General features: G+C 44.9%; 1 protein-coding gene across 1 annotated transcript in view; it reads left to right on the forward strand.

Annotated features, from left to right (window-relative positions):
* Positions 1 to 26,038, forward strand: part of LOC124777198 — a 303,378-nt gene that overhangs the window by 139,895 nt on the left and 137,445 nt on the right. Inside the window, exons 10-11 of the mRNA XM_047252513.1 lie at positions 16,036 to 16,170; positions 16,984 to 17,043. Coding sequence (XP_047108469.1) covers positions 16,036 to 16,170; positions 16,984 to 17,043 — 195 coding nt within the window. The remainder of the gene's footprint in view (positions 1 to 16,035; positions 16,171 to 16,983; positions 17,044 to 26,038) is intronic.

Raw genomic sequence — 26,038 nt, forward strand, 5'->3', positions numbered from 1 at the left:
GGTGACACATCAGGAGGGTAGCAAGTTGCATATCTAGGATTCTGTCTGCTTTCGTAGTTCACTTCTTCAGTTAGTCTTGTTAGGATTGTGAGGATGTGACCATGCTGTGTGTAGATGGTTTAGGAGCTGGCTGCAGTTCGCAAACAGCTGAATGTGCTTTTGACTACAGTCAGTCACCTTCAGGCTGCTGCCTTGGGGTGTAGCAGTGGCAGAGATTCTGGTGCATCATGTGGGACACCTCAGATGTCACTCATTTTGCCCACCGGCTTTGCTTCCGAGACATCTCATAGTGCGCTTGAAGCAGTGTATCTGCCCTCACAGCAGGGTGGGTGGTAACACATTCACATTGGTCGAGGCAGAGGGCCAATGTGGAGACTGGCCTCCTGGACTCACCCATTCACCCTGAGAGTGGATAAGTGGCCACTCCTTCGGCAGAGTCCGAGTAGACACATGGGGGACAGGTTTGCCATTTATTGGGAGCTCCAGTGTTAGGATCCGCAGCTTGTGATCTCGTGGTCGCATTCTTACTTCCCAAGCATGGGGTCCTGGGTTCGATTCCTGGTGGGGTCAGGGATTTTCACCTGCCTCGAGATGACAGGGTGTTTGTATTGTTCTCATCATGAGACACTGTACTAAACCTGCAGGACAGGACAAGTAGTAGGAATTGTGGAAGGGAGCCAGAATGAGCGGCTGTCAGTTACTCTCCAAACACAACACTTTATTTAGTTGTCCAAACATTACAGCGAAACTTCTAAGCTTGACTGTCAAAAGTAAACGTCCTTAATTTTAAAACAGCTGAAGGCCCAAGAGATATGGGGAAACATTCCACGTGGGAAAAATTTATCAAAAAACAAAGATGATGTGACTTACCGAACGAAAGCGCTGGCAGGTCGAAAGAGACACAAACAAACACAAACATACACACAAAATTCAAGCTTTCGCAACAAACTGTTGCCTCTTCAGGAAAGAGGGAAGGAGAGGGAAAGACGAAAGGATGTGGGTTTTAAGGGAGAGGGTAAGGAGTCATTCCAATCCCGGGAGCGGAAAGACTTACCTTAGGGGGAAAAAAGGACGGGTATACACTCGCGCGCACACACACACATATCCATCCATACATATACAGACACAAGCAGACATATTATATATATATATATATATATATATATATATATATATATATATATGTGTGTGTGTGTGTGTGTGTGTGTGTGTGTGAATGTTTCCCTATTATATTCATATCATTAATTTGAACCCAACCATCACGTTTATTATTGTCACTGTTGCATTTCGAAATCTTTTCTGTCGTCTTATTTTCTCTTTCTGTGTTTTGCCAGTAGTTTCACTTTGTATTCACCTTCTCCTTTTTAGCATAATTTACTATACAATTTTATCCCACCGATATATACTCAATAATACGTAATACGTAATAATACGTAACCTACTTCCAAACCAAAACCAATAATTTTTTTTTTTTTTTCCCCCCCGCTTTCAACACTACCGCCGCTATAAAATCCACCGTTTCTAGTTCACAAACAGTTCCTTTCACCTATTAAACAACCATTTCGGCTAGTTCTAATAACTTTCACTTTATTTCCATTTCCGTTTTTCACACATCATTGATCATTTTTAGCCGCTTCCCACAGGTTTTAACATCATTATTGCTTCGTCAGACAATTGTTAGCCTCATTCTCATAATCTACCACCACAAAACCACTCCTTTTAATACATTTACACGTAGTTTTTTTGAAATTTTCCCGAAATTCTCCACCCTTTAACGTGTTTTGGCGGCAACACAACCACCTAACCTTTATGCACATCGTTGTCTACCAACCCAAGTTCACCACAGGATCAACACAACCAACACTTTTTCGCCTTTTTTCACACCAGATCTCCAGTTGCTTTCTAGTTCACCTTTATCTCTCCCCATATATATATATTTTTTTCATTTTCATTTCAGCCTCATGTTACACTTTCCACCTTCTAATACCATGTCACTCTCACAACACGCCCACAACGACCCCATTAAGTTTTATTTGCATTCCCTCTGCAAACATGCCTTCGCCCTAGCCAAATTACGCTCCCATATTTTATTTTCTCAGGCTTGTCTGACATTTGGCATTACCCCCAAAGGCCTCACACTTAAAGTTCCCATCTCTGGCTGCAACCCTTCTTTCCATCAGTCTCTATACCAGTTCCAAACTGAACAATCCATTGCCCTCACCCACCTAATCCTTCACCTACACATCAACTCAGCCAATGAACACACCCGTCAACTCCTATCCTTAATAAAAGTACTCAATATTTCCTCTCCCGCATCCACGCTGGCTGTTCAAAGCATCCTCCTGCAGGCAAACCGCAAATTAGAACAGCATGCCACCTTCCACCTCAAAAAATTATCCAATCTCCTGGTTTCCCACCTCCGGAAAGGCAACTCACTCACCTTTCACAAGCTTTCCAGCAAACCTCAACCTCCTCTCATTGCACACAAACCCAGTCTCTCCCATCTACTCAATCTCCCACTTCCAGCTCCACTCCTTCCAAAACCTCAAAATTAAAATCAACATAAATCTGGAACCACAACACCCCAATTCAGTAGTTAACCTTTCCTCCAAACCTCTCTCCCAATCCGAAACCTCTGTCCTATCCAAAGGCCTCACCTTCAGCCCCACTCCCAGATTCAACCAAACAGCCATCGTCAAAGATTTACTGTCCTACATTCGTACTCTCTGCTGGAAATATCACTTTGCCATGAAGAAAAATGATCCTAATCCTACTCCTAATGATCCAACTCCCCAAGACACTATCCAAATTGAACCCTGCCTGGAACAGTTCCGTCCTCCGTCACAGCGGGACCCACCTCCTCTTCCTCAAAATCACCCTCTCCAAACCTTCTAGGAATTTCTGACTTCCAGCCTTGCTTCTCAATCCTCCTTAAAAAACCTTAATCCTACTCCCAACATCACCACTGCTGAAGCCCAAGCTATCCGTGATCTGAAGGCTGACCGATCCATCATCATTCTTCCAGTGGACAAGGGTTCCACGACCGTGGTACTTGATCGTCAGGAGTATGTGGCTGAGGGACTGCGTCAGCTTTCAGACAACACCACATACAAAGTTTGCCAAGGTAATCCCATTCCTGATGTCCAGGCAGAGCTTCAAGGAATCCTCAGAACCTTAGGCCCCCTACCAAACCTTACACCTGACTACATCAACCTCCTGACCCCACCGACACCCCGCACCCCTACCTTCTACTTTCTTCCTAAAATTCACAATCACAATCATCCCGGCCGCCCCATTGTAGCTGGTTACCAAGCCCCCACAGAACGTATCTCTGCCTACGTAGATCAACACCTTCAACCCATTACATGCAGTCTCCCATCCTACATCAAAGACACCAACCACTTTCTCGAACGCCTGGAATCCTTACCCAATCTATTACCCCCGGAGACCATTCTTGTAACCATTGATGCCACTTCCTTATACACAAATATTCCGCACGTCCAGGGCCTCGCTGTGATGGAGCACTTCCTTTCACGCCGATCACCTGCCACCCCACCTAAAACCTCTTTCCTCATTACCTTAGCCAGTTTCATCCTGACCCACAACTTCTTCACTTTTGAAGGCCAGACATACCAACAATTAAAGGGAACAGCCATGGGTACCAGGATGGCCCCCTCGTACACCAACCTATTCACGGGTTGCTTAGAGGAAGCCTTCTTGGTTACCCAGGCCTGCCAACCCAAAGTTTGGTACAGATTTATTGATGACATCTTCATGATCTGGACTCACAGTGAAGAAGAACTCCAGAATTTCCTCTCCAACCTCAACTCCTTTGGTTCCATCAGATTCACCTGGTCCTACTCCAAATCCCATGCCACTTTCCTTGACGTTGACCTCCATCTGTCCAATGGCCAGCTTCACACGTCCGTCCACATCAAACCCACCAACAAGCTACAGTACCTCCATTATGACAGCTGCCACCCATTCCACATCAAACGGTCCTTTCCCTACAGCCTAGGTCTTCGTGGCAAACGAATCTGCTCCAGTCCGGAATCCCTGAACCATTACACCAACAACCTGAAAACAGCTTTCACATCCTGCAACTACCCTCCCGACCGGGTACAGAAGCAAATAACCAGAGCCACTTCCTCATCCCCTCAAACCCAGAACCTCCCACAGAAGAACCCCAAAAGTGCCCCACTTGTGACAGGATACTTTCCGGGACTGGATCAGACTCTGAATGTGGCTCTCCAGCAGGGATACGACTTCCTCAAATCCTGCCCTGAAATGAGATCCATCCTTCATGAAATCCTCCCCACTCCACCAAGAGTGTCTTTCTGCTGTCCACCTAACCTTCGTAACCTCTTAGTTCATCCCTATGAAATCCCCAAACCACCTTCCCTACCCTCTGGCTCCTACCGTTGTAACCGCCCCCGGTGTAAAACCTGTCCAATGCACCCTCACACCACCACCTACTCCAGTCCTGTAACCCGGAAGGTGTACACGATCAAAGGCAGAGCCACGTGTGAAAGCACCCACGTGATTTACCAACTGACCTGCCTACACTGTGAAGCTTTCTATGTGGGAATGACCAGCAACAAACTGTCCATTTGCATGAATGGACACAGGCAGACAGTGTTTGTTGGTAATGAGGATCACCCTGTGGCTAAACATGCCTTGGTGCACAGCCAGCACATCTTGGCACAGTGTTACACCGTCCGGGTTATCTGGATACTACCCACTAACACCAACCTGTCAGAACTCCGGAGATGGGAACTTGCCCTTCAGTCTATCCTCTCTTCTCGTTATCCGCCAGGCATCAACCTCCGCTAATTTCAAGTTGCCGCCGCTCATACCTCACCTGTCTTTCAACAACATCTTTGCCTCTTTTACTTCCGCCTCGACTGACATCTCTGCCCAAACTCTTTGCCTTTACAAATGTCTGCTTGTGTCTGTGTATGTGCGGATGGATATGTATGTGTGTGTGTGCGAGTGTATACCTGTCCTTTTTTCCCCCTAAGGTAAGTCTTTCCGCTCCCGGGATTGGAATGACACCTTACCCTCTCCTTCCCTCTTTCGTGATGAAGCAACCGTTTGTTGCAAAAGCTAGAATTTTGTGTGTATGTTTGTGTGTCTATCGACCATATATATCATGTTGGACAGCGACAACAGGTGAGGAAAGGACACTGCCTGAATTTGTGGCAGCGACCAGGCCAGGTAACCAGATCACTAATATCCACAAGGCAGAAAATTCCGCTGGTGCACTTGAATTTCAAACCAACAAATATAGTTAATTCCACCACATGACAGCTAAATCTTCACCAACTTGAACACTTGCTGTTGCTCCCAGGAGTACTGCCGAAAGTAACCACCAACCAAGGGGACAACGTGAACAGACGTGGCTTTGATAATTAACTCACCACTCAAGTTTAATGTCCTGGGTTGGTGAGCCACAAACATCGTATCACTCAGAACAGCCCCCACATGCTCCGACACTGCATAGAGACCACCAGCGGACCCAGCTGACTGTGCCGCGTGGAGACTTGCTTGCTGATCTGCTCCAACCAACCGACTGGCTGCACACCGCCAAGCCGGAACTATAAGCACCAGACGAAAGATGGTATACGGTGCAAATATCGATACACACCGCTGCTGCCACACGTAGAAAGAGGAAGAACCACAGCATAACCGCAGTAACTGCGGGAACCAAATGCAGAGTAACAGCAAATTTTTAAAGCAACACATAAGCCAGGGTCAGCATGGCTCAGCCTCCCCCCCCCCCCCCCCCCCCCCCCAAACTTAATCCAGGGAGGGGGTAATCCAAACGCTGAGCTACTTGAACTTAACCTGACTAAAGTGAACCTGATATTGCTTACCTGAGCTGTTCTCCTTGACCAGCAGATTTACCGGGCCTAATATATGCGTGATAGTGCATGGACCCAAAAAACGAGGAGTAAATTTACTAAGATTCCCACCGCGCACCTGCCTCCCGTGGAAATTGCGGACGTAAACCTGGCCACCCGGCCTGCCCTGAAAGGTTTCCCGATTATGATTATAACGCTCTACTTGCTTATTATGAGCTCTGAGTATATTATGCCTGGCCTGGTTCCAGTTTTCCTGGATAACACATGGTTTAATGTCGGCTGGAATAAGATCTTGAATTCGCCACAAGTTCTAAAGAGGGGAATTAACCGGGTAGGAAGAGATCAAGAATGGAGGCGTAGCTCGCAAGGCATCATGACTGGCGGTATTAATAGCAAAACTAAGCCAGGGAAGACTGGAGTCCCATTTACTGAGGGTTTTCTGATGATAAATAATCAGAGCGGACTTAAGATTCCGATTAACTCGCTCTACAAAGGACCCCTGGGGATAATATGAGGTGGTGGGGACATGCTTGACACCACTCTGAAAACGGAAGGCCTTGAAAGGGCCCGAAAGGAAAGCAGGAGCGTTATTACTAACTAACTGCTTGGGTGGCCCAAAAACACTGAAGATATTAGTTAATGATTAAAGGTGGTGGTAGTGGTAATGTTGCAGCTCTGAAGGAGCCAAGTAAATCTAGAGAAAGCATATATTACAACTAGTACATATAGATGTCCTCTTTTAGTACGAGGTAAAGGCCCCAAATTGTACATGGGAGAGGACTCTCGTTCACAACTCAACCAACCTTGTTGAAGAGCATTACTGGGGTTTGGCTACATTAAACAATCGGCATTGGGATATTTGTCTCACATCCTGGTGCATTGCATAGAGGGCCAAGTTAAATTCTCCTTGATTTTCTGGAGAGTCTTATAAGTCCCTAAATGGCCACCCACCAACAACTCATGAAAATAACGAAAGACTGGACGTACCAAGGTTACAGGCAAACAGATCTTAGACTGCCTAGCATTGCTGACCTTCCTGCAAAGAATACCCATCTTGACCTCATACTCGTCTGACAGCTCTCCTGCCAACACACGTTGCTTAATACTGTCCCACACAGGGTCCCGATACTGATGCTGAGCAATGTCTTCGAACAAAAGGGGAATTTCACCCAACACCATTCAATTAAGATTGTCGCGCTCCACCTGCTTTGTTCTCTCACTAACCGTAGCTTCTGTAAACTTCCAGCAGAGAACATCTGCAAGGACATTTTCAGAGCCCTTCACATGTTTGACTTCAAACTGAAATGCTGAAATATGCACTGTCCACCTGGCAATACGGCCAGTTTTATGCGACCTAACCAATACCCAGCTCAACGCGTGATTGTCAGTTCCTAATTGGAAAACCCAATGTTCAAGGTAGAAGCAGTACTTCTCTAAGGCAAATAAAATGAACCAAGGCCTCGCACTCGTAGACAGAGTAATTAAGCTCGGCATCAGTTAACCGATGAGACGCGTAAGCTAATGGCTGTCTCTGCCCCTCAAACTCCTGGAGGAGAACAGCTGAAATCCCCACATTAGAAGCGTCAGTCTGCACAGTAATCCTATTAAAATTGAGTACCCCAAGAATGGGTTAGCTATCACTGTCTTAATGTGCTCAAAGGCAGCCTCCTTGGCAGGTACCCATTCAAAACGCACACCCTTTCAGTGTAACTGATTTAAGGGTGCCGCCAAATGAGCAATATTGGGAACAAAGTGCCTAAAGTAATTTGTCATACCTATAAATTTAGCAATTCCCTGCTTATCAGTAGGAGGAGGCAATGTCCGCAGGGCTTTCGTTTGCTCTTGGTCAGTGCAAATACTCTGACTTGACACTATATGGTCTAGGAAAGACACCTCCCGCTTAGCTAGCGTGATTTTACTAGGCTTAAAAGTTAGACTGGCTCCCTGCAACCTCAAGAGAACTTGCCAAATGATCCTCAAACGAACGACTGTAGATAACCAAGCCATCCAAATAATTATAGACACAGACTAACTTCAAGTCACCAAGGATATTATCCAACGAACAGGTAAGCACCTCTGCTCCGGTAGCTAGTCCAAAAGGAACTCTGTTAAACTCTAACAAGTTCCAATCAGTACAAAAGGCAGTAACATGTTTACATTCCTCAGCCAAAGGAATTTGATAATAGGCCTGATTCAAATTGAGGACCGTAAACCAGTTAGCGCCGGCAAATCTAGTAAAAGAATTATGCAGATCTGGCAGGGGTACTGATTCAAGTACAACCTTAGCATTCAAACGGCCGTAGTCAGCCACAGGTCTGTAATTGCGCCCCTGATCTTTAGGTACCAAAAATATTGGAGAAGGATGAGCCAAAGTAGAGGGCCTTATCACTTCTTGTTGGAGCATCTGAGAGATCTTAGCCCTGAGTATCTTCACCTTCGGAGGTGAGAGGCGATATGGAGACTGCCTAACTGGAATATCATCAGAGAGATGGATATGATATTCGAGAACGCTAGTGACGCCAAGGTTATCACTAAGGAGTTGGGGAAAACCGTGCAACAGTTTGCGCAACTGAGAGGCCTGATTGGGCAAGAGATGGGCCAAATCAAATTCATTAGCTGCAACCTCCACGGCGAAGGCCCCGGAAGTCTGCCATACACTAGATTTAGTGCACTCGCAAAGACCAAACTTCTCGGTACGAGAAAACTTAAAGGAAAAGGTCTGTCTGTAATAATCCAAGATCAACCTGGTTTTATGGATGAAATCATACCCCAATATTAGATTAACAGGCAGTTCTTTAACCAAGGCTAAGGGTGGAGAGGTAACCCCTGACCATTGGCAACCCGACATCTCTGCACCGGCAAAGGGACCGAATGAAGTTTGGTAAGATGCCCAAATTCCAAAAACCACTCAAAACTCAATAACAAAAAACAACTACCAGAATCCAAGAGCACACAAACAGGCTCACCACCTACCGGTGAATGAACATAAGGCAAAATGGGTGATGAGAGAGCGACCACCTGGGCATGTCAAGGCCTAAAGATGCGAACCCGAGTTCATGGGCGAACCCGGCATCATCTATTGGCTCTAGGAGTACAAGGCTGAACACAAGAGCGTACCAAGTGAGTTGTACTGCCATATCTGAAACAACGCCGGGGTTCCCTTTTGATAACTTGAATGGATACAGATAATCCGGAATTGGCGCCTTACTCTCCTGACATACATGGCTCTCAACGGGTAATGCAGATGCTACTACAACCGCATCACGGAACTCTCCACAGGTTTCAGTCTGCTTATGGAAAACAAAATGCGACTTACCGCCACATACATTCCCTTAAGAACGATACAGACTAATTCTTGTTCAGGTAAATCAATCAATAAGGCCAAAGAGGCTGTCTGGACTCTATCGACATATTGATATAACTGCTCCTAGGCCCGCTGCACTTCCCAGATGTAATGACACTCAAGTTGTTTCTGAACCCCGGTGGTTAACCTTTGGCTAATTGCAAGCTCCCTTAATTGCTGCAAGGAAAGCTCTTCCGCCACGGCACGTGAGAAGAGGTTCTGCCACTCACCTCTAGCTAGCGGATACAACAATGACAAAATTACTTGGTGCGGCACATGAAAGGCGGCCGCGTGTTGCTCTAGACGAACCAGCAACCACAACAATTTCTCTACCTGATCAAGTCACTCTACAACCAATTCAGTAATATCCTGAAAGAAATAGGCCAGAGGATTAGGCAACTTAGCAAACACAGCATCTGACTTAACAGAAAATGGAACAGTGCCACCACCGGGCTGGCTCTCATGCTCTCACTGATAGCGCACATCACTGTCTCCAAACTTCCTCTCATCCAACTCCAAACATGTAAGCTTAAACTGTAATGCGCTTACCAGGTTCCCTAACTCACCGGTCAATTTTTTGTATACTTGATCTGCTGGCAAGACAACCAAGAGGCAGCCAGGGACCCACCAACAAGACGACTTGCTAACCACCGACCAGTATATGAGAATTCCAAAGCCAAAAAAAGCCAAAACGTTACAGACATAGCCGCCTACAACCAAAAATACATTATGCTGTCAAAAACTACACACCATGTTGGACAGCGACAACAGGTGAGGAAAGGACACTGCCTGAATTTACGTCAGCGACCACGGCAGGTAGCTGGAACACTAATGGGCACAAGGTAGAACATTCCGCTGGTGTGCTTGAATTTCAAACTGACAAATTAGTAAATTCCACCACATGGCAGCTAAATCTTCACCAACTAGAACACTTGCTGTTGCTCCCAGGAATACCGCCAACAGTGAACCACCAACCAAGGGGACAACGTGAACAGACGTGACTTCGGTAATTAAATCACCACTCAACTTTCATGTCCTGGGTCGGTGAGCCACGAACCTTGTAGCATTCGGAACAGCCCCCACATGCTCCGACACTGCATAGAGACCACCAGCGGGCCCGGCCGACTGTGCCGCATGGAGACTTGCTTGCTGATCCGCTCCAACCAACCAACTGGCTGCACACTGCCAAGTTGGAACTATAAGCACCAGACCAAAGATAGTATACAATGCAAATATTGATACACACTGCTGCTGCCACACATAGAAAGAGGAAGAATCATGGCATAACCACAATAACCGTGGAAAACCAAATGCAGAGTAACAGCCAAGTTTTAAAGCCACGCATAAGCCTGTGTCAGCAAGGCTCAATCATCATTCATGAAAGTGTCGAGATTGGACTGAGCAAAGGTTGGGAATTTGTATGGGCATTGATAACCGTGCAATAGAGTGCCCCACAAACCAATCATCATCATAATCATAATCATCATCATCAGCCTCTTGGGCAAGTAGCATTCTGGGATGGAAAGAAAGCCAACATGCATTCGGTATGTCTGCCAGGGGACGTCATCTGAGATGTGGAGGTGGCCTTACCTGCGGCTGTTGAGTTTCCAGGGTGCAGTCATCTCCAAGTTTTGGCTCACTTCCTCACCAGCGACACATGTTGCATGGGTTCTGAGGCCGTCGTCATGTCATACAGGTAGTTGGTGAAGGTGGTGAAGATTGCTGGCCTCATGTGTGGGGTGCAAGCTGAGCTCATAATTTGCAGCATTGTCCCAGAGTTGATTGGAATTCTTTGATTTGGAACTGAGTGGAGGATCTCAACCAAAGGGTTCATCGACTCTGTGGTGGTCTTGGCTGCAGATTTCTAGACCTGCATTATCATATGGGGATTTGTGGGACTCCTGTTGGTAGGTCAGGGGTGCACTACATAAAAGAGGCAGCTACTCAGGTAGCAGAGTACTTTAGGAGTGCACAGAAGGATATTTTAGGCTAGAAGCTATGTCGAGATGCCCTGATCAGTACTCACCAGTTGATTACACTGCAAGGGAAGTCAGACAGCATTCAGAGTAAAGACACTTCGAATGTCAAAATTTTATCAGTAGACTATCGAAGTATTTGTAATTAAGTCTCGAATTTGCTGCCCTCCAGAAAGGTTCCCACTTGGGAGCGAGAGCTGGCTGAAACCCAAAGTGGAAAGCACTGGCATATTTAGCAAATCGTGGAATGTATATTGGAAATACCAATTAGAGACCATAGGAGGTGGAGTTTTCATTGCAATTGATAAAAATTTGTCTCTATTGAGGTCGAAGTTGAGCGTGACAGTGAAGTTGTCTGGTGGTCGCATATAACAGGTGTAGGTGAAACCAAGTTATTTGTTCAATGTTTTTACCAGCCAGCTGACTCTGCTGTGACAGTTTTAGAGTCATTCAAAGAAAGTCAATGGTTAGTAGCGTGGAAATATCCAGATCATGCAATACTAGTTGGAGGCAAGTTGAACATACTGAGTATAGACGGGGATGTCTATGAATTCATTGCAGGGAGTACAGACAGACAGTCATGCGAAATACATTTGAACATTTTTTTTCTAAAAACTGTCATGAGCAGCTAGCTTGGCAGCCCTTATGCAATGGAAATATCTTAGATCTCATAGCTGAAAATAAGTGGGACCTTATTGACAATGTTAGTATAGAAATAGGGATTATTGATCATGATGTCATTATAGCAGCTGTAGTTATGGGAGTTAATAAATCTGTCAAGTAGGCTACAAGTGTTTTTCTGCTAGAAAGAGCGGATAAACAGTTGTTACAATCTCAGACAGTGAACTGACGTTACTCAGTTCCAGTAAGATGGACTTAGAGGAATTATGGGCAAAGTTTAAACAGACTGTAAATCGTGGTCTGGAGAATTATGCACCTAGTAAGTGGATAAGGATGGAAAAGACCCACTGTGGTTTAATAATGAAATTCGGGAGATGCTGGGGAAGGAGAGGCTGTTCCACTCTTAGTTCAAAACCAAACATACAAATAACAACAAGCAAAGTGCAGTAGAGATTCGAGCTTGCATGGAAAGATCTATGTGCAAAGCATATGACAGCTCCACCGTCACAGCTTAGCAAAAGGTCTGGCAGAGTGCCTGAGAAAATTCTGGTCCTATGTAAAATCACTAAGTGGGTCTAAGGCTTCTGTTCAGTCCCTTCTTGACCAATCTGGTGTAGCAGTTGAAGATAGCATAATGAAAGCGGAAGTTTTAAATTTTATGTTCAAGAAATTGTCCACATAGGAGAATCATACAAACGTACTGTCATTTGACCGACGGACAGACTCCCGTATGAACGACATAGTTATCAGCATCCCTGGTGTAGAGAAACAAATGAAAAATTTGGAAGCAAAAAAACACCAGGTCTGGATGGAATCTCAGTTCAGTTTTACAAAGAGTGCTCCACAGCTTTGCCCCATACCTAGTTTGCATGTATCATGAATCTCTCACCCACCACGAAGTCCCAAGTGACTGGAAAAAGTGCAGGTGACTCTAGTATATAAGAAAAATAAAATAACGGACCTGCGAAATTACAGACTAATATCTCTAACTTTGTTTTGCTGCAGAATACTTGAACACATTCTGAGTTTGAATATAATAAACTTACTTGAGACTGAGGAACCAGCATGGTTTAAAACACTTACTTGTATGAAACTCAACTTGCCCTTTTCTCACATGATATACTGCAACACTATTATGAAAAGGATAGTTGCTGCTCACCATATAGTGCAGATGCTGAGTCACGGGTAGACACAATGCAAAGACAGTCAGAAAATGAACTTTTGGCCAACAAAGCCTTCATCAGATATATGGAGGAGGGGGGAAAAAACACACACACACATACACACACTCCTGTGTGCGCAAACGCAACTCACATACAGGACCGCAGTCTCTGGCTCCTGAGGCCCACTGCAAATAGCTGCTTGTGATTGGAGACGCAACGGGTGGTGGAGATAAGGAGGAGGCTGATGCAGGGAGGGAGAGGGATAGCATGGTAGGGGTGGGGAATGGTAAAGTGCTGCTTATGGGAGCGCACAAGAATGAGGTGGAGACAGTGTAGAGCAGCTAGATGCAGTCGGGAGGTTTGACGGAGGGGGGGGAGCTAGGAGAGAGGTAAAAAAGACTGTGCTTTGTGGAACAGAGGACTGGCTGGGTAGTGCTGGAATGGGAACAGGGAAGAGGCCAGAGGCTAAGGACAAAGACTAACGAAAGTTGAGGCCAGGAGGGTTATGGTAATGTAGGATAAATTGCAGGGAGGGTTCACACCTGCACAATTCAGAAAATCTGGGCTTTCTGGGAAGAATCCAGATGGCACAGGCTGTGAAGTGGTGTTGAGATTGTAGAACAATGTGGGAATGGTGTCCTCACCCTCGATGCAGATCATGAAGATGTCCTCAGTGAATCTGAACCCAGGTGAGGGATTTGGAATTCTGGGTGTTTAGGAAGGATTCCTCTGTACTGCAAACTGTGGGTGAAGGGCAACAGGCAGATTCCATATTTCTAGATTTCTGGAAATCATTTGACATGGCACCCCACTGCAGGCTGTTCCCCAGGGAAGTGTGATAGGGCTGCAGTTCCTCTCTATATACAGATATGATTTAGCGGCGGACGGGGTGGGCAGTGATCTGCGGTTGTTTGCTGATGATGCTGTGGTATACTGCAGGGTATCAAAGTTGAGTGACTGTAAGAAGATACAGGATGACTTAGGTAAAATTTCTAGCTGGTGTGATGGATGACAGCTAGCTCTAAAAGTGAAAAAAAGTAAGTTAATGTGGATGAGTGGGAAGAACACAAATATAATGTTTGGTTACAGTATTACTAGTGTCCTGCTTGAACAGTCAAGTCGTTTTGATATCTGGGTGTAATGTTGCAAAGCAATATAAAAGGAATGAGCATGTGAGAACTGTGGTAGGCAAGATGAATGGTCAACTTCGATTATTGGGAGAATTTTGGGAAGTAGTGGTTCACCTGTAAAGGAGACAGTGTATAGGGCACTGGTGCTACCTATTCTTGAGTACTGCTCAAGTGTTTGGGATCTGTGTGAAGCCGGATTGGAGGTAGACATCGAAGCAATTCAGAGGCAGGCTGCTAAATTTGTTACTTGTAGGTTCGAACAACACATAATAGTTACAAAGATGGTTTGGGAACTCAAATGGGAATCTCTGGAGGGACGAGGGTGTTCTTTTCGAGAAACAGTATTGAGAAAATTTAGAGAACTGGCATTTGAAGCTGACTACTGAATGATTCTTCTGTTGCCAACATACATTGTGCATAACCACCACAAAGATTTGAGAAATTAGGGCTCATACGAAGGCATGTAGACAATATTTTTTCCCTAGACGTATATGCAAGTGGAACAGGAAAGGGAATGACTAATAGTTGTACAGGGTACCCTTCGTGACGCACCATACTGTGGCTTGTGGAGTATCTATGTAGAGGTAGATGTAGATGTATCTGCACCACCTGACATGACACCAAAATGGCAGCTGGTCTGGCATTGACTGGAGGCCAAGCCATCGATGAACGGGCTTTTCCAGCAGCAGAGAAGGCTGTGCCAGTTCCAAAGGACTCAGACCCAGAGTGACCGGAGGCACTAGTGCCAGTGGTGGTGGTGACAGTGCCAGAGTTGCTGGCTGTGAAGCAGTCAGCTGTGCACAGTCACGCAACCTGACACCAGTGTGGCAGCAATTTCAGCCTTGGTGGTCAGAGACAGTGATCTTGTGTGTGTTTATGCTTGTGTGAATATGTGTGTATTTTCTACTTTAGAATGAGGCCATTTGGCTAAAAATTCATATGTGCAGCAGTCTTTTTTTGTGCGCCTGCCTGTGAGTCAATGTCTCCTCTATAAGGTGAGTTGCAGTTTTTATAATATTGTTGTTATTCCAAATTACTATCATTGGACATATTTTGTAACTTGCTTAAGGATTTTGATTTTATTGACTGTGATATTCCAATGCAAAAGTTAAATAACATGGAATAAAACACAACAGGTTCATGGTTTTCATCTAATCTGGATGACAGTAAGCTATGTGTATCAGTTATATCTCTTCCACAATTGCAGTATCATCTGCATCATAAAACTGATTCTATACATGACAGACTATTCATTTGATGTAGGCATGCACAGTATATACCAATGATGATAGGCTAACAGCCAGAATACCAGTCTGGCAAATAAATACTTTCAAAATGCAGTGTACAATAGGATGTCATTTATCAAGTACATTTTAGCTGGAGAGCAACAAACATAGGAAATTTTCTTAATTTTCCTTCTCTGGTCTCAAATATTGTTTAATTTTCATGCAGACTTAGAGTGTTGACTGAAAATTGTAGCCACATAAGAGTCTGATAACCGTATCTGTTGTGACTAATCCATAAAATGGAAAATTTAAACTTGTTCCTTCATCTGATTTTTCCACATTTCTTCTTATGTCCATGATCTGTGCCTGACTTCCTTACTCTGTGCAATGTCTGGTTCTCATATCCTACTGCCCTTATAGTTCTACAGGAAAGATAACATACATTCTTCCACTAAAAGAAATAATTAAAGTCAAATTTATGTGAGCTGTGCCTCTTACTATTGTAGTGCAACGTATACTGAAACTGATTGAACACACAGAATATCTCACTATAAACCCAGTTCTAATGTAATTCATTTTTAAGCTTCACACCATTTGGGAATACTGTGAGATGTGAATTAAGCATGTGAACATAAAAGCATTCTCTTAACATTAGTCTTGCCCTAATACTAGAAGGTGATGAAGTAAAGTTATTTTGGTGTTTGATTTTCAGCGTTCATTTTTGAGCGACAGTTCCAGTGGCTCATCCATCTGTTTACAATCTCAAGGAGGACTCTGTCATCAGTTTTGTTGCACTGAGTCAGTTGAAAACTACAGAAAGACATTGTATGCTGAACTACAAGCATCAGTAAGTCTGATAATTTTTTTTTAATTTGTAAAAATGCAGTATTTGTTGAATAATGGTTTACTAAATAGAAAATAAAACAGATTAGTATGTAGGTTAGAGATACTCTAGAATTTTGAAATACTTCTAAGAGAATGAAGTCAAACTCATTGGTAACTAGAGAAATCTGGTAGTAGATATCTTCTGCATTTCTTTAGTATTAGATGTAGTAATTGAATAAGGATAATATGATTTTAATTGCAGTCATGCCAGTTAACCAACTTTGCTTGTTAGTTTTGTGTCCTTTTTTCCAGTTTTCATAATTTTCAGTGAGTAAGATGTGATATCACAAAATATGAGCAAATAAAACCAAGTATCAGACTGATTCAAGATCAAACACAAATGAAATTGCTATGTTTACTGATCCCAATGAAGGCTTGTGTGGTATTTAATTGTTTGTACTCAACATGTGTTCCATATTTTGCATCTCCATTTAATCCTGGATAATAATTATTTCTAACTATTTTGTTATCCTTTCAGTTGTTTATTTTTTCTTCTGACTTTCTCCTTCGTTCTCAGAGATGAAAGATTTTATTAGAATAGCTCAGAATTTCCCTTCCTTTTTGTATTTTATTTTATGAGTAAAAGAGTGCATTTTCTCCTACTTTTTATGATGTAGATGGCCACTTGTGGCATATGTTGCATTTTGATGATGTTTTATAGATTTTTTAAAAATAAATTATGATGATAATCTTCAAACACAGCAATTTTAGAATATAATATTCTTGCTTGCAGGATCCTTATTATTTTTAATACTGATGTGTGATGTTATTTTAGGGTGACCTCTGTCTGACGCACAAACAATTGGAGGAGCAGCTGAGGGAATGGCAAGAGAAGGTGAGCTAGAAATTTCTCACTACATATTTTGTTCGTTATGGCTGCATCAATGTGAAAGTACAATTGAAATATCCCTTACTCTGCATAAAAGGATTATAGTCGTAAGGGAATGCAAGAAGAGTAATGTTTCAAGTGGATTCTCTTATTGTACTGTTTGCAGTATTCAAGAGAAGCTAACATATTATGGTATTAGAGATATTTTTGGTATCTGGTTTTCATTGTAGCTGGCTAACAGAATGCAGAGTGTCTGGGAAATTACATAATGAAACAGAATCTCCAGAATAGGGAACAATCGGTACAGATACCAATTAAAAATGTGTGCCAGACTGAAACTTGAACTCAGGACTTTTGCCTTTTGTGGGAAAGTGCTCTGCTGACTGAGCTACCTAAGCATGACTCACGACCCATCCTCACATATCTATTTCCGCCAGTGCCTTATCTCCTACCCTCCAAACTTCACAGAATTTCTTCTGTGAAATTCATTCTAGGAATATCATCCAGGCTGTGACTAAGCCGTGCCTCCGCAATACCCCTTCTTCCAGGATTGCTAGTCCTCTGTAAGGCTTGCAGGAGAACTTCTGTGAAATTTGCAAGGTAGGAGAAGAGGTACTGGCAGAAGTAAATCTGTGAGGATGGATTGAGAGTTGTGCTTGAGCAGCTCAGTTGGTGAAGCACTTGCCTGCAAAAGACAAAGTTTGAGTCTCGGTCTGGCACACAGTTTTAACCTGCCAGGAAGTTTGATATTGGGCCTGTTCTTATTCTTGTTGTCTACAAATGACCTTCAATAGTATATCCAAGAACCAGAAGTAGTGCTCTTTTTCTGATGAGACAAGTATTACAATCAAGCCTAATGGAGTAGCTTCAACTCTAGAAAATGTAAATATTATTTTCCTGAACATTTGTGAATAGTTTTCTGCAAATGGATGTCACTGAATTTAGATAAAATACAGTATATGCAGTTCAGTACTGCACAAGGCCTGAAAACACCATTAGCAGAATATACTAAACTCCAAGATGTTTATTTTGCTAAGAACCTGAACTGGAAGTGACAGGTAACAGGTCTTCTTAAATATCGTAAGTTGTGCAACTTTTGTGTCATAATTAATATCAAATTTTGGGGATGAAAATGGTCAAGTTGACTTACTATTCTTATTTTTTTTTTTTCACTGCATCATTTTTCTGGGGTAACTCGTCATCGAGGATAAAAGTGTTTATGGCTCAGAAGCATGGAGTAAGCATAATACACATTGCTTGCTCTAAAATCTCTTGCAGACAGCTCTTTAAACCTATTCCCTCTGCAAACCACAACAGGATTAACAAAACCCCCTTGCATATGTGGTCAGCTGTACATAGGAGCCACAAAAAGAAGCACTCATCATGCCACTGAAGTCACAGTACTGATTTTCTGATAGCCATCTTAGAAGGAAAGCTGTCCCTTGATGGAATAATGAATGCCACTACTTAACTGTAGAGGTGAGTGGCACTGTGTAGATTCAGGAATAGCCCAAGTGGAGATAATGGCATAAAATTTTGGATTGTGGGGACTGGAGCTAGTTTTGGCACCAGGTAAAGTACTGGAGCATGGAAAAATTTGGTAATATCCATCAGCTGTTCCATACAGTCAGTGAAGGTATTGGAGTCAGTCAGTAGGAGTCCAAGGAATAGAATCATGTGTAACATATGCCATATTGTACTATTGTGTCTTGTAAATTATACCTCAGAATGCAACTTAGACAATAAGCAATCATAATACAGATTCAGGAACAGCCCAAGTGGAGATAATGGCATAAAATTTTGGATTTTGGGGACAAGCTAGTTTTGGCACTGGGTAAAGTACTAGAGCATGGAAAGATTTGGTAATATCCATCAGCTGTTCCATGCAGTCAGTGAAGGTATTGGAGTCTGTCAGGAGGAGTCCAAGGAATAGAATCATGTGTAATATCTGCCATATTGTACTATTCTGTCTTGTAAATTATACCTCAGAGTGCAACTTAGACAATAAGCAGTCATAATACAGCTTTTTGTAGGTGACTGTCAGCAACTGTTAGATAACTGGAAAGAAAAGCACGCTTGTGCCATCAACTGTACAACTGTGTGTTTACTCTCTACCAGTTTGTTATTACATTTATCTTCACCGGAGAAGATGCAGATGATTATAATAATTGAAACCCCTGAGAATAAACATGCAATTGTACAGCTGATGGCAGAAATAAGCTATTCTCAAAGTAAGTAATAATTTTTTTTTTTATTTGTCTCCCTCCCATAATCTAGATCCTAGATTATCACCATCAGAAATTCATGTAAAAGACCGAGCGAGGTGGCGCAGAGGTTAGCGCACTGGACTCGCATTTGGGAGGACGACGGTTCAATCCCGCATCTGGCCATCCTGATTTAGGTTTTCCGTAATTTCCCTAACCACTCCAGGCAAATGCCGGGATAGTTCCTTCGAAAGGGCACGGCCGACATCCTTCCCCATCGTTCCCTAATCCTATGAGACCGATGACCTCGCTGTCTGGTCTCTCCCCAAACAACCTGTAGTGTCGGTAGCTGGACCGACACCGTGATGTTGATTGCTGAAAAGGAATGCTAAACTAACGCTGTGGCCGATAGTGCACGCTCGGCATAACGCAGACGGGCGTGAAGTCTGGAACATGAGAACTTATGAATGAATAAGAAGAAAAGTATGTAGATGCTTTTTACTTAACTTTTAATAATTCCTTGGAATACATCTCTCTTGATTACTCGTAAGCTATAGGCACTGATACAAATGGCTCCTTGTTAGTTCGTAGCCATTAACTTAGCTGATGGCTATTCTGTCTCTCGGCTAATGAGAGAGAAAGGCTTCGTACAACTGGGCGATAGCTAGGTTCGCGTACAACTGGGCGGTAGCTTGGTTCTCGTACAACTGGGGTCGAGTCCACTCTCGTATCACGAGACCTGCCTTGGTGGTGGCGCTAGGTCTGCGATCACAGTGGCGACACGCGGGTCCGACATGTACTACATGGACCGCGGCCGATTTAAACTACCACCTAGCAAGTGTGGTGTCTGGCGGTGACACCACATTCCTCCCCCGCAAATCGGCGAACGGTCGTGAGATAAGGCTTCCGCCCGCCGTGGGGAGGACCACATGTTGACGTATGCGATGAGGTGGGGAGCCTAACAACAGGCGAGGCTGTGCCACCCGCACCCGGCCATCCGGTCCGAGGGGAGCTAGGAAACGCCTGCAAAACTAGCCCAGGGTGCACCTCAACATGCGGTGTATGCGCCCGTAAAGAAACATGAGGGGCCGAAGTGTCGACCTCCATTGCGTCGGGGTAGCCGACGCGCGATGACGTCATGTGGTCCGGAGCGGGCGGGCGTTCCATGGCGGAGGACAGCTGGTCACGGGAAGCGATCGGCGGCGTGTGACCCTGGGAGGCGCCTGGCGGCGGCAACGAAGCGTCGAATGCGGTCGGCGCCGGCGGGAGAACAAGCGGCGGCGGCGGCGGCTGCTGCTGCTGCTGCGGCGGCGGCGGCGGCGCGTCGCCATCGGGCAAAATGGAAGGCATCGTCGGTAACACCTGGGGATGAGGCGAGCCAGTAGATGGGTCCCCAGGGCGCTGACCGGACGGCACCGTCGCTGAAAGCAGACGGGGAGCGGCAGAACCCGAGCGACGACAGAGGCGCAGCTGATTGAGATGCCGACGCACCTCACCAGAGGCCCCCAAAACCAAATACATCGCGCGGCCGAGGCAGCGAAGAATGCGCCCTGCGAGCCAACGCCGTGAACCTCGATAGTTGCGATAAAATACAACGTCGCCTGGAGCAAAAGCAGGAGTCTGCCGCTGCGCAGGAACCTGATGCGGCGGATGCAGCAAAGATATCAAGGTGCGATGAGGACGACCGTGGAGCAACTCAGCCGGCGAGCGACCATCTCGGGGCTGAGAGCGATACGAAGACAAAAAGAGCAACAATGCGTCCTCCCGAGAATGCGACTCTTTCAATTTCAACATCTGTGACTTGAAAGTCCGGACCAATCGTTCAGCGGCACCGTTGGACTGAGGCGAAAACGGCGCGGATGTCAGATGTTGAATACCATTGGCCTGGCAGAAAGACTGGAATTCTGCGGACATGAATTGTGGGCCATTGTCGGAAACAATAGTCTGCGGAAGACCTTCAATGCAAAAGATAGCAGACAACGCTTGGATGGTGGCGGAGGACGTCGTGGAAGACATCCGGACAACAAAAGGAAAATTACTGAAGGCGTCGACCAGAACCAACCATCGAGCATTCCAGAATGGACCAGCAAAATCAATGTGCAAGCGTTGCCAAGGGGAAGTGGCTTTTGGCCACGCAAAGACTTTCCGCGGCGGTGCGGACTGTTGTTCGGCACACGCCGGGCACGAAGAACACATATTCGTAATCGCAGCATCGATTCCGAACCAAGTACAGTGCTGACGAGCAAGTTGTTTCGTTCGCACTATACCCCAATGTCCTTGATGAAGAAGCCGTAAAACAGAGGACTGTAACGAACGTGGGACCACGACTCTGGACTGATCATTATCAGAACGCAACAACAAAACACCACGTCGAACAAAAAGTCTCTCCTTGTGAGCAAAAAATCGGCGAACCAACGGATCCTCGATCCGAGACTTTGACAAAGGCCATTGCGTAGCAACAAAACGTAAAACAGTAGCAAGGACAGGGTCAGCAGCTGTGGCTGTAGCGACACGACGAAAATCAATCGGAAACGATTCGACCACTTCATCGGTTTCCGAATCAATGAACATGCAAGCAAGTTCGGAAGAATCGAATGCTTTATCCTCAGCAACAGGCAAACGGGACAACGCATCGGCGTTTCCGTGCTTAGCAGTGGACCGATACAAGATATCGTAGCGGTACTGCGAGAGGAAAATAGACCAGCGAATGAATTTCTGCGCTGTACGTGGAGGTACAGGCTTGGTCGGATGAAAAAGCGATGCCAAAGGTTTGTGGTCTGTGATGATGGTAAAGTGACGACCATACAAGAAATCATGGAACTTAGTAACACCAAACACGAGAGCCAAAGCTTCTTTCTCTATCTGTGAATAATTTCTTTGCGCAGACGAGAGCAATTTGGACGCAAAGGCAATAGGGCGATCATGGGAGCCAACTTTGTGCGCAAGTACAGCACCGATCCCGAAATCCGATGCATCTACCATCAACAAAAGGGGTTTCTGGGGATCGAATGGCGTAAGGCAAGTATTAGAAAGCAACGCCGATTTCAACTGGCGAAAGGCGCGTTCACATTCCGTCGTCCAGACGAACGGAACACCTTTACGGCGTAAGCGATGAAGCGGAGCTGAAATGGAAGAGGCATTGCGCACATATTTATGATAATAGTTAATTTTACCCAACACACTCTGTAGCTGTTTCAGATTTTGAGGGGAAGGCAAATCGTGTATAGCACGGAGGTGCTCTGGACTTGGATGTATGCCTTGGGCATTAATGACATGTCCCAGGTATGGTAAGTCACGAGCAAAAAACACACATTTGTCCTTCCTCAAGCGAAGACCATTTTGCCGCAAGACCTGAAATAAAGTTCGTAAATTCGCAAGATGATCGTCTTCTGTCTGTCCGGAGATCACTATATCGTCCAGATAGTTTGCTGCAGTAGGGACCGACGCACAAATAGTTTGTAAATATTGCTGAAACAAGGCAGGGGCGGATGCACACCCGAAAGGCAGTCTTTTGAAGCGGTACAATCCAAGATGCGTGTTAACCACCAATACGCGCTGGGATTCGTCGTCCACCGGTATTTGCAAGTACGCATCGGCTAGGTCCAACTTTGAAAAATATTTTCCCGGGCACAGTTTAGCAAAAAGATCTTCCGGGCGGGGCAAAGGAAAAGTAGCAGTCACCAGCTGTGGATTCACTGTGGCCTTGAAGTCCACGCAAAGTCTCAATTTTCCGGAAGGTTTTGGCAAAATTACTAAGGGTGAGGCCCAGAGAGAAGCTTGCACACGTTCAATTACACCCTGTGATTCGAGATCGTGTAACGTTCTTGCGACCTCATCACGCAATGCGTGGGGAACATTGCGCGCCCTGAAAAATTTCGGTTGCGCGTTTACCTGCAGTTCTAAATGTGCTTCATAGTTTTTAGCGCAACCTAAGCCCGGTGCAAAAACGTCTGCAAATTCGTCACACAGCCGGGAAACACTGTCTGGAGGCACAGTCTGATTCACAGATAGGACCTGATTTACAATAGACATGTTAAACAACTTAAATAAATCTAGACCAAATAAGTTCACTGCAGAAGAAGAACGAAGAACGTAAAATGACACAAGTTTTGTTTGTCCCTTGAATGTTGCAAGAAGGCTGCACTGTCCTAACACAGGAATTTTCTGTCCGGAATATGTAGTGAGCTTAACATTTGCGGCACGCAACGGAGGTGCGCCCAGTTGTTTGTATGTGTCGTGATTGAGCAATGAAACTGCAGCTCCGGTATCGAGCTGGAATGGTATCACTTTGCCTTCAAAGTCTAAGTCCACAAAAAGTTTATTGTCCTGCTGACGACAAGAGCGACTGGTTTGTGCAATTGGAACAGACACTGGTACAGAATCACTGGCTAATTGACGTGATTTCCGGCGACGTCGACGCACAGTTTTTGTGGGACGATCACAGTCACTGTTAGAGAAAGTGTCACTGGACGAAGCGGAATTAACGACATGAATGTCCATAGGCGAAGGTCCACGAGCCTGAGTGTCCTTGGTTCGATTCCGGCGCGAAGCAAAGGGCCTGGAATGATTGTGATTGTCTGATCTGAGCTTTTTCTGGCAAACACTTTGAACATGTCCTTTCTTATTGCAGAAAAAGCAAATAGCTTGGCGTGACGGGCAATGTTCACGCGAATGTCTAGTAGCACACCGCGGGCATGATTTCACTGCATTTGTGGGCTGGCGCGGCACACCTGGATTAGCACGCGGCGGTCGCTGTGTGTCCGTGCGCGAGGCCCGGTTACCGGGCCGCGCAGCGCGTCCAGCGGGCCGGTTAATGTTACACACGGCTGGCGAAGTTTCAAAAGATTCCTGAGCACAGTCAAGTGTGTCCTGTCGATCCAATATGTCTATCACTTGTTGAAGGGAGGGATTAACTAGTTTCAAAATTTGTTCCCGTATGCGAACATCAGAAACGTTCTGTGCAATTGCATCACGCACCATTGTATCTGAATAAGAAAGACCACAGTCACATTCAAAGGCACAGTTCCTAGTAAGTCCTTGCAATGTTGCTACCCACTCCCTATTAGTTTGACCGGCCGTACGTTTTGTACGAAAAAACGTATACCGTTTTGCAACCACATTAACTGTTTCTTTGAAATAGGCATCTAATGCAGACACAATTTCCTCGTAGGACAGAGTTGCGACGTCTCGTCGGGGAAACAATTTCACTATCACACGGTATGTGGACACACCGACACAAGAAAGCAAAAACGGCTGCCGCTCATTACCTTGAATTCTGTAGGCAGCAAGGTGGAAGTTGAACTGGCGAGACCACTCTTGCCACGTCTCATCGGCTGCCACGTATGGTCGAAAGGGAGGTGCAACAGCGTTCAGTGGCAGCGGTAGCGAAGAAGCGGCGGCGGCCGCATCGGTGTGCAGCGCACGTTGACCCTGGACGAGCTGTCCAAGGGCATCCAGTAACGCCTGCATCTGCTGATTCTGCAAGCGATAAAATTCGGACAGTACATCTGGAGATTGTGGCGAAGCCATGACACAATTAAATGTAAGCAATCAGAAATAAATGTAAGCAATCAGAAAAAGGTCCTTTTCCCTCGTCGCCAATAATTGTAGTGTCGGTAGCTGGACCGACACCGTGATGTTGATTGCTGAAAAGGAATGCTAAACTAACGCTGTGGCCGATAGTGCACGCTCGGCATAACGCAGACGGGCGTGAAGTCTGGAACATGAGAACTTATGAATGAATAAGAAGAAAAGTATGTAGATGCTTTTTACTTAACTTTTAATAATTCCTTGGAATACATCTCTCTTGATTACTCGTAAGCTATAGGCACTGATACAAATGGCTCCTTGTTAGTTCGTAGCCATTAACTTAGCTGATGGCTATTCTGTCTCTCGGCTAATGAGAGAGAAAGGCTTCGTACAACTGGGCGATAGCTAGGTTCGCGTACAACTGGGCGGTAGCTTGGTTCTCGTACAACTGGGGTCGAGTCCACTCTCGTATCACGAGACCTGCCTTGGTGGTGGCGCTAGGTCTGCGATCACAGTGGCGACACGCGGGTCCGACATGTACTACATGGACCGCGGCCGATTTAAACTACCACCTAGCAAGTGTGGTGTCTGGCGGTGACACCACACAACCCAACCCAACCAACTCATGTAGAAGAAGAACTAGAATTCTCATGAAACTATTTAGAAGTGTTTAATTGTCCAGTTTCCATGTGGGAAGTACTGCTGTGTATGGTGTAGCCATTTAATTAGATAGGATACAAATGTAATGTTAAGTGAACTAAGCATGGAATTAAAAGAAGTCTCTCCAAACCTGTTCCATAAAATTAGGGCAATACTTGGTCTGTTGGTTAATTTCAGTGTTGTGTTAGGGACACATACTTTGGTCAGTTTGACCAACAAAATTGTGTACCCCATGGAAACACTGTGAATAATGCTCCTTTTGTAACATTCTTTAACAACGGTTCCATAATACTGAAACTCATTTCAGTATTCATTATTTATTTATTTCATTTTTTTGTGTTCTCTTCTTCCTTCAGTGCTTGCTTAGAAGTTTGCTTAACATGTGAATTTGAGACCTAGTTGGCTAGAGGACTGCTTAACATGTGAATTTGAGACCTAGTTGGCTAGAGGACTGGTCTGATAAGACTTGTTTTATATTCTCTGTGTAATATATTTGATTGAGGATATTTTAATGTTTCACATTGTGCTTTTAATTTGCCAGGACTTTGTTTGAGAGGAACAATTCTAAACTTTAGAATCTCATTGAGCATCCCAGGCTTCATCTTTTT

The sequence above is a fragment of the Schistocerca piceifrons genome, chromosome 2, assembly GCF_021461385.2.
Source record: "Schistocerca piceifrons isolate TAMUIC-IGC-003096 chromosome 2, iqSchPice1.1, whole genome shotgun sequence".
Lineage (NCBI taxonomy): Eukaryota > Metazoa > Arthropoda > Insecta > Orthoptera > Acrididae > Schistocerca > Schistocerca piceifrons.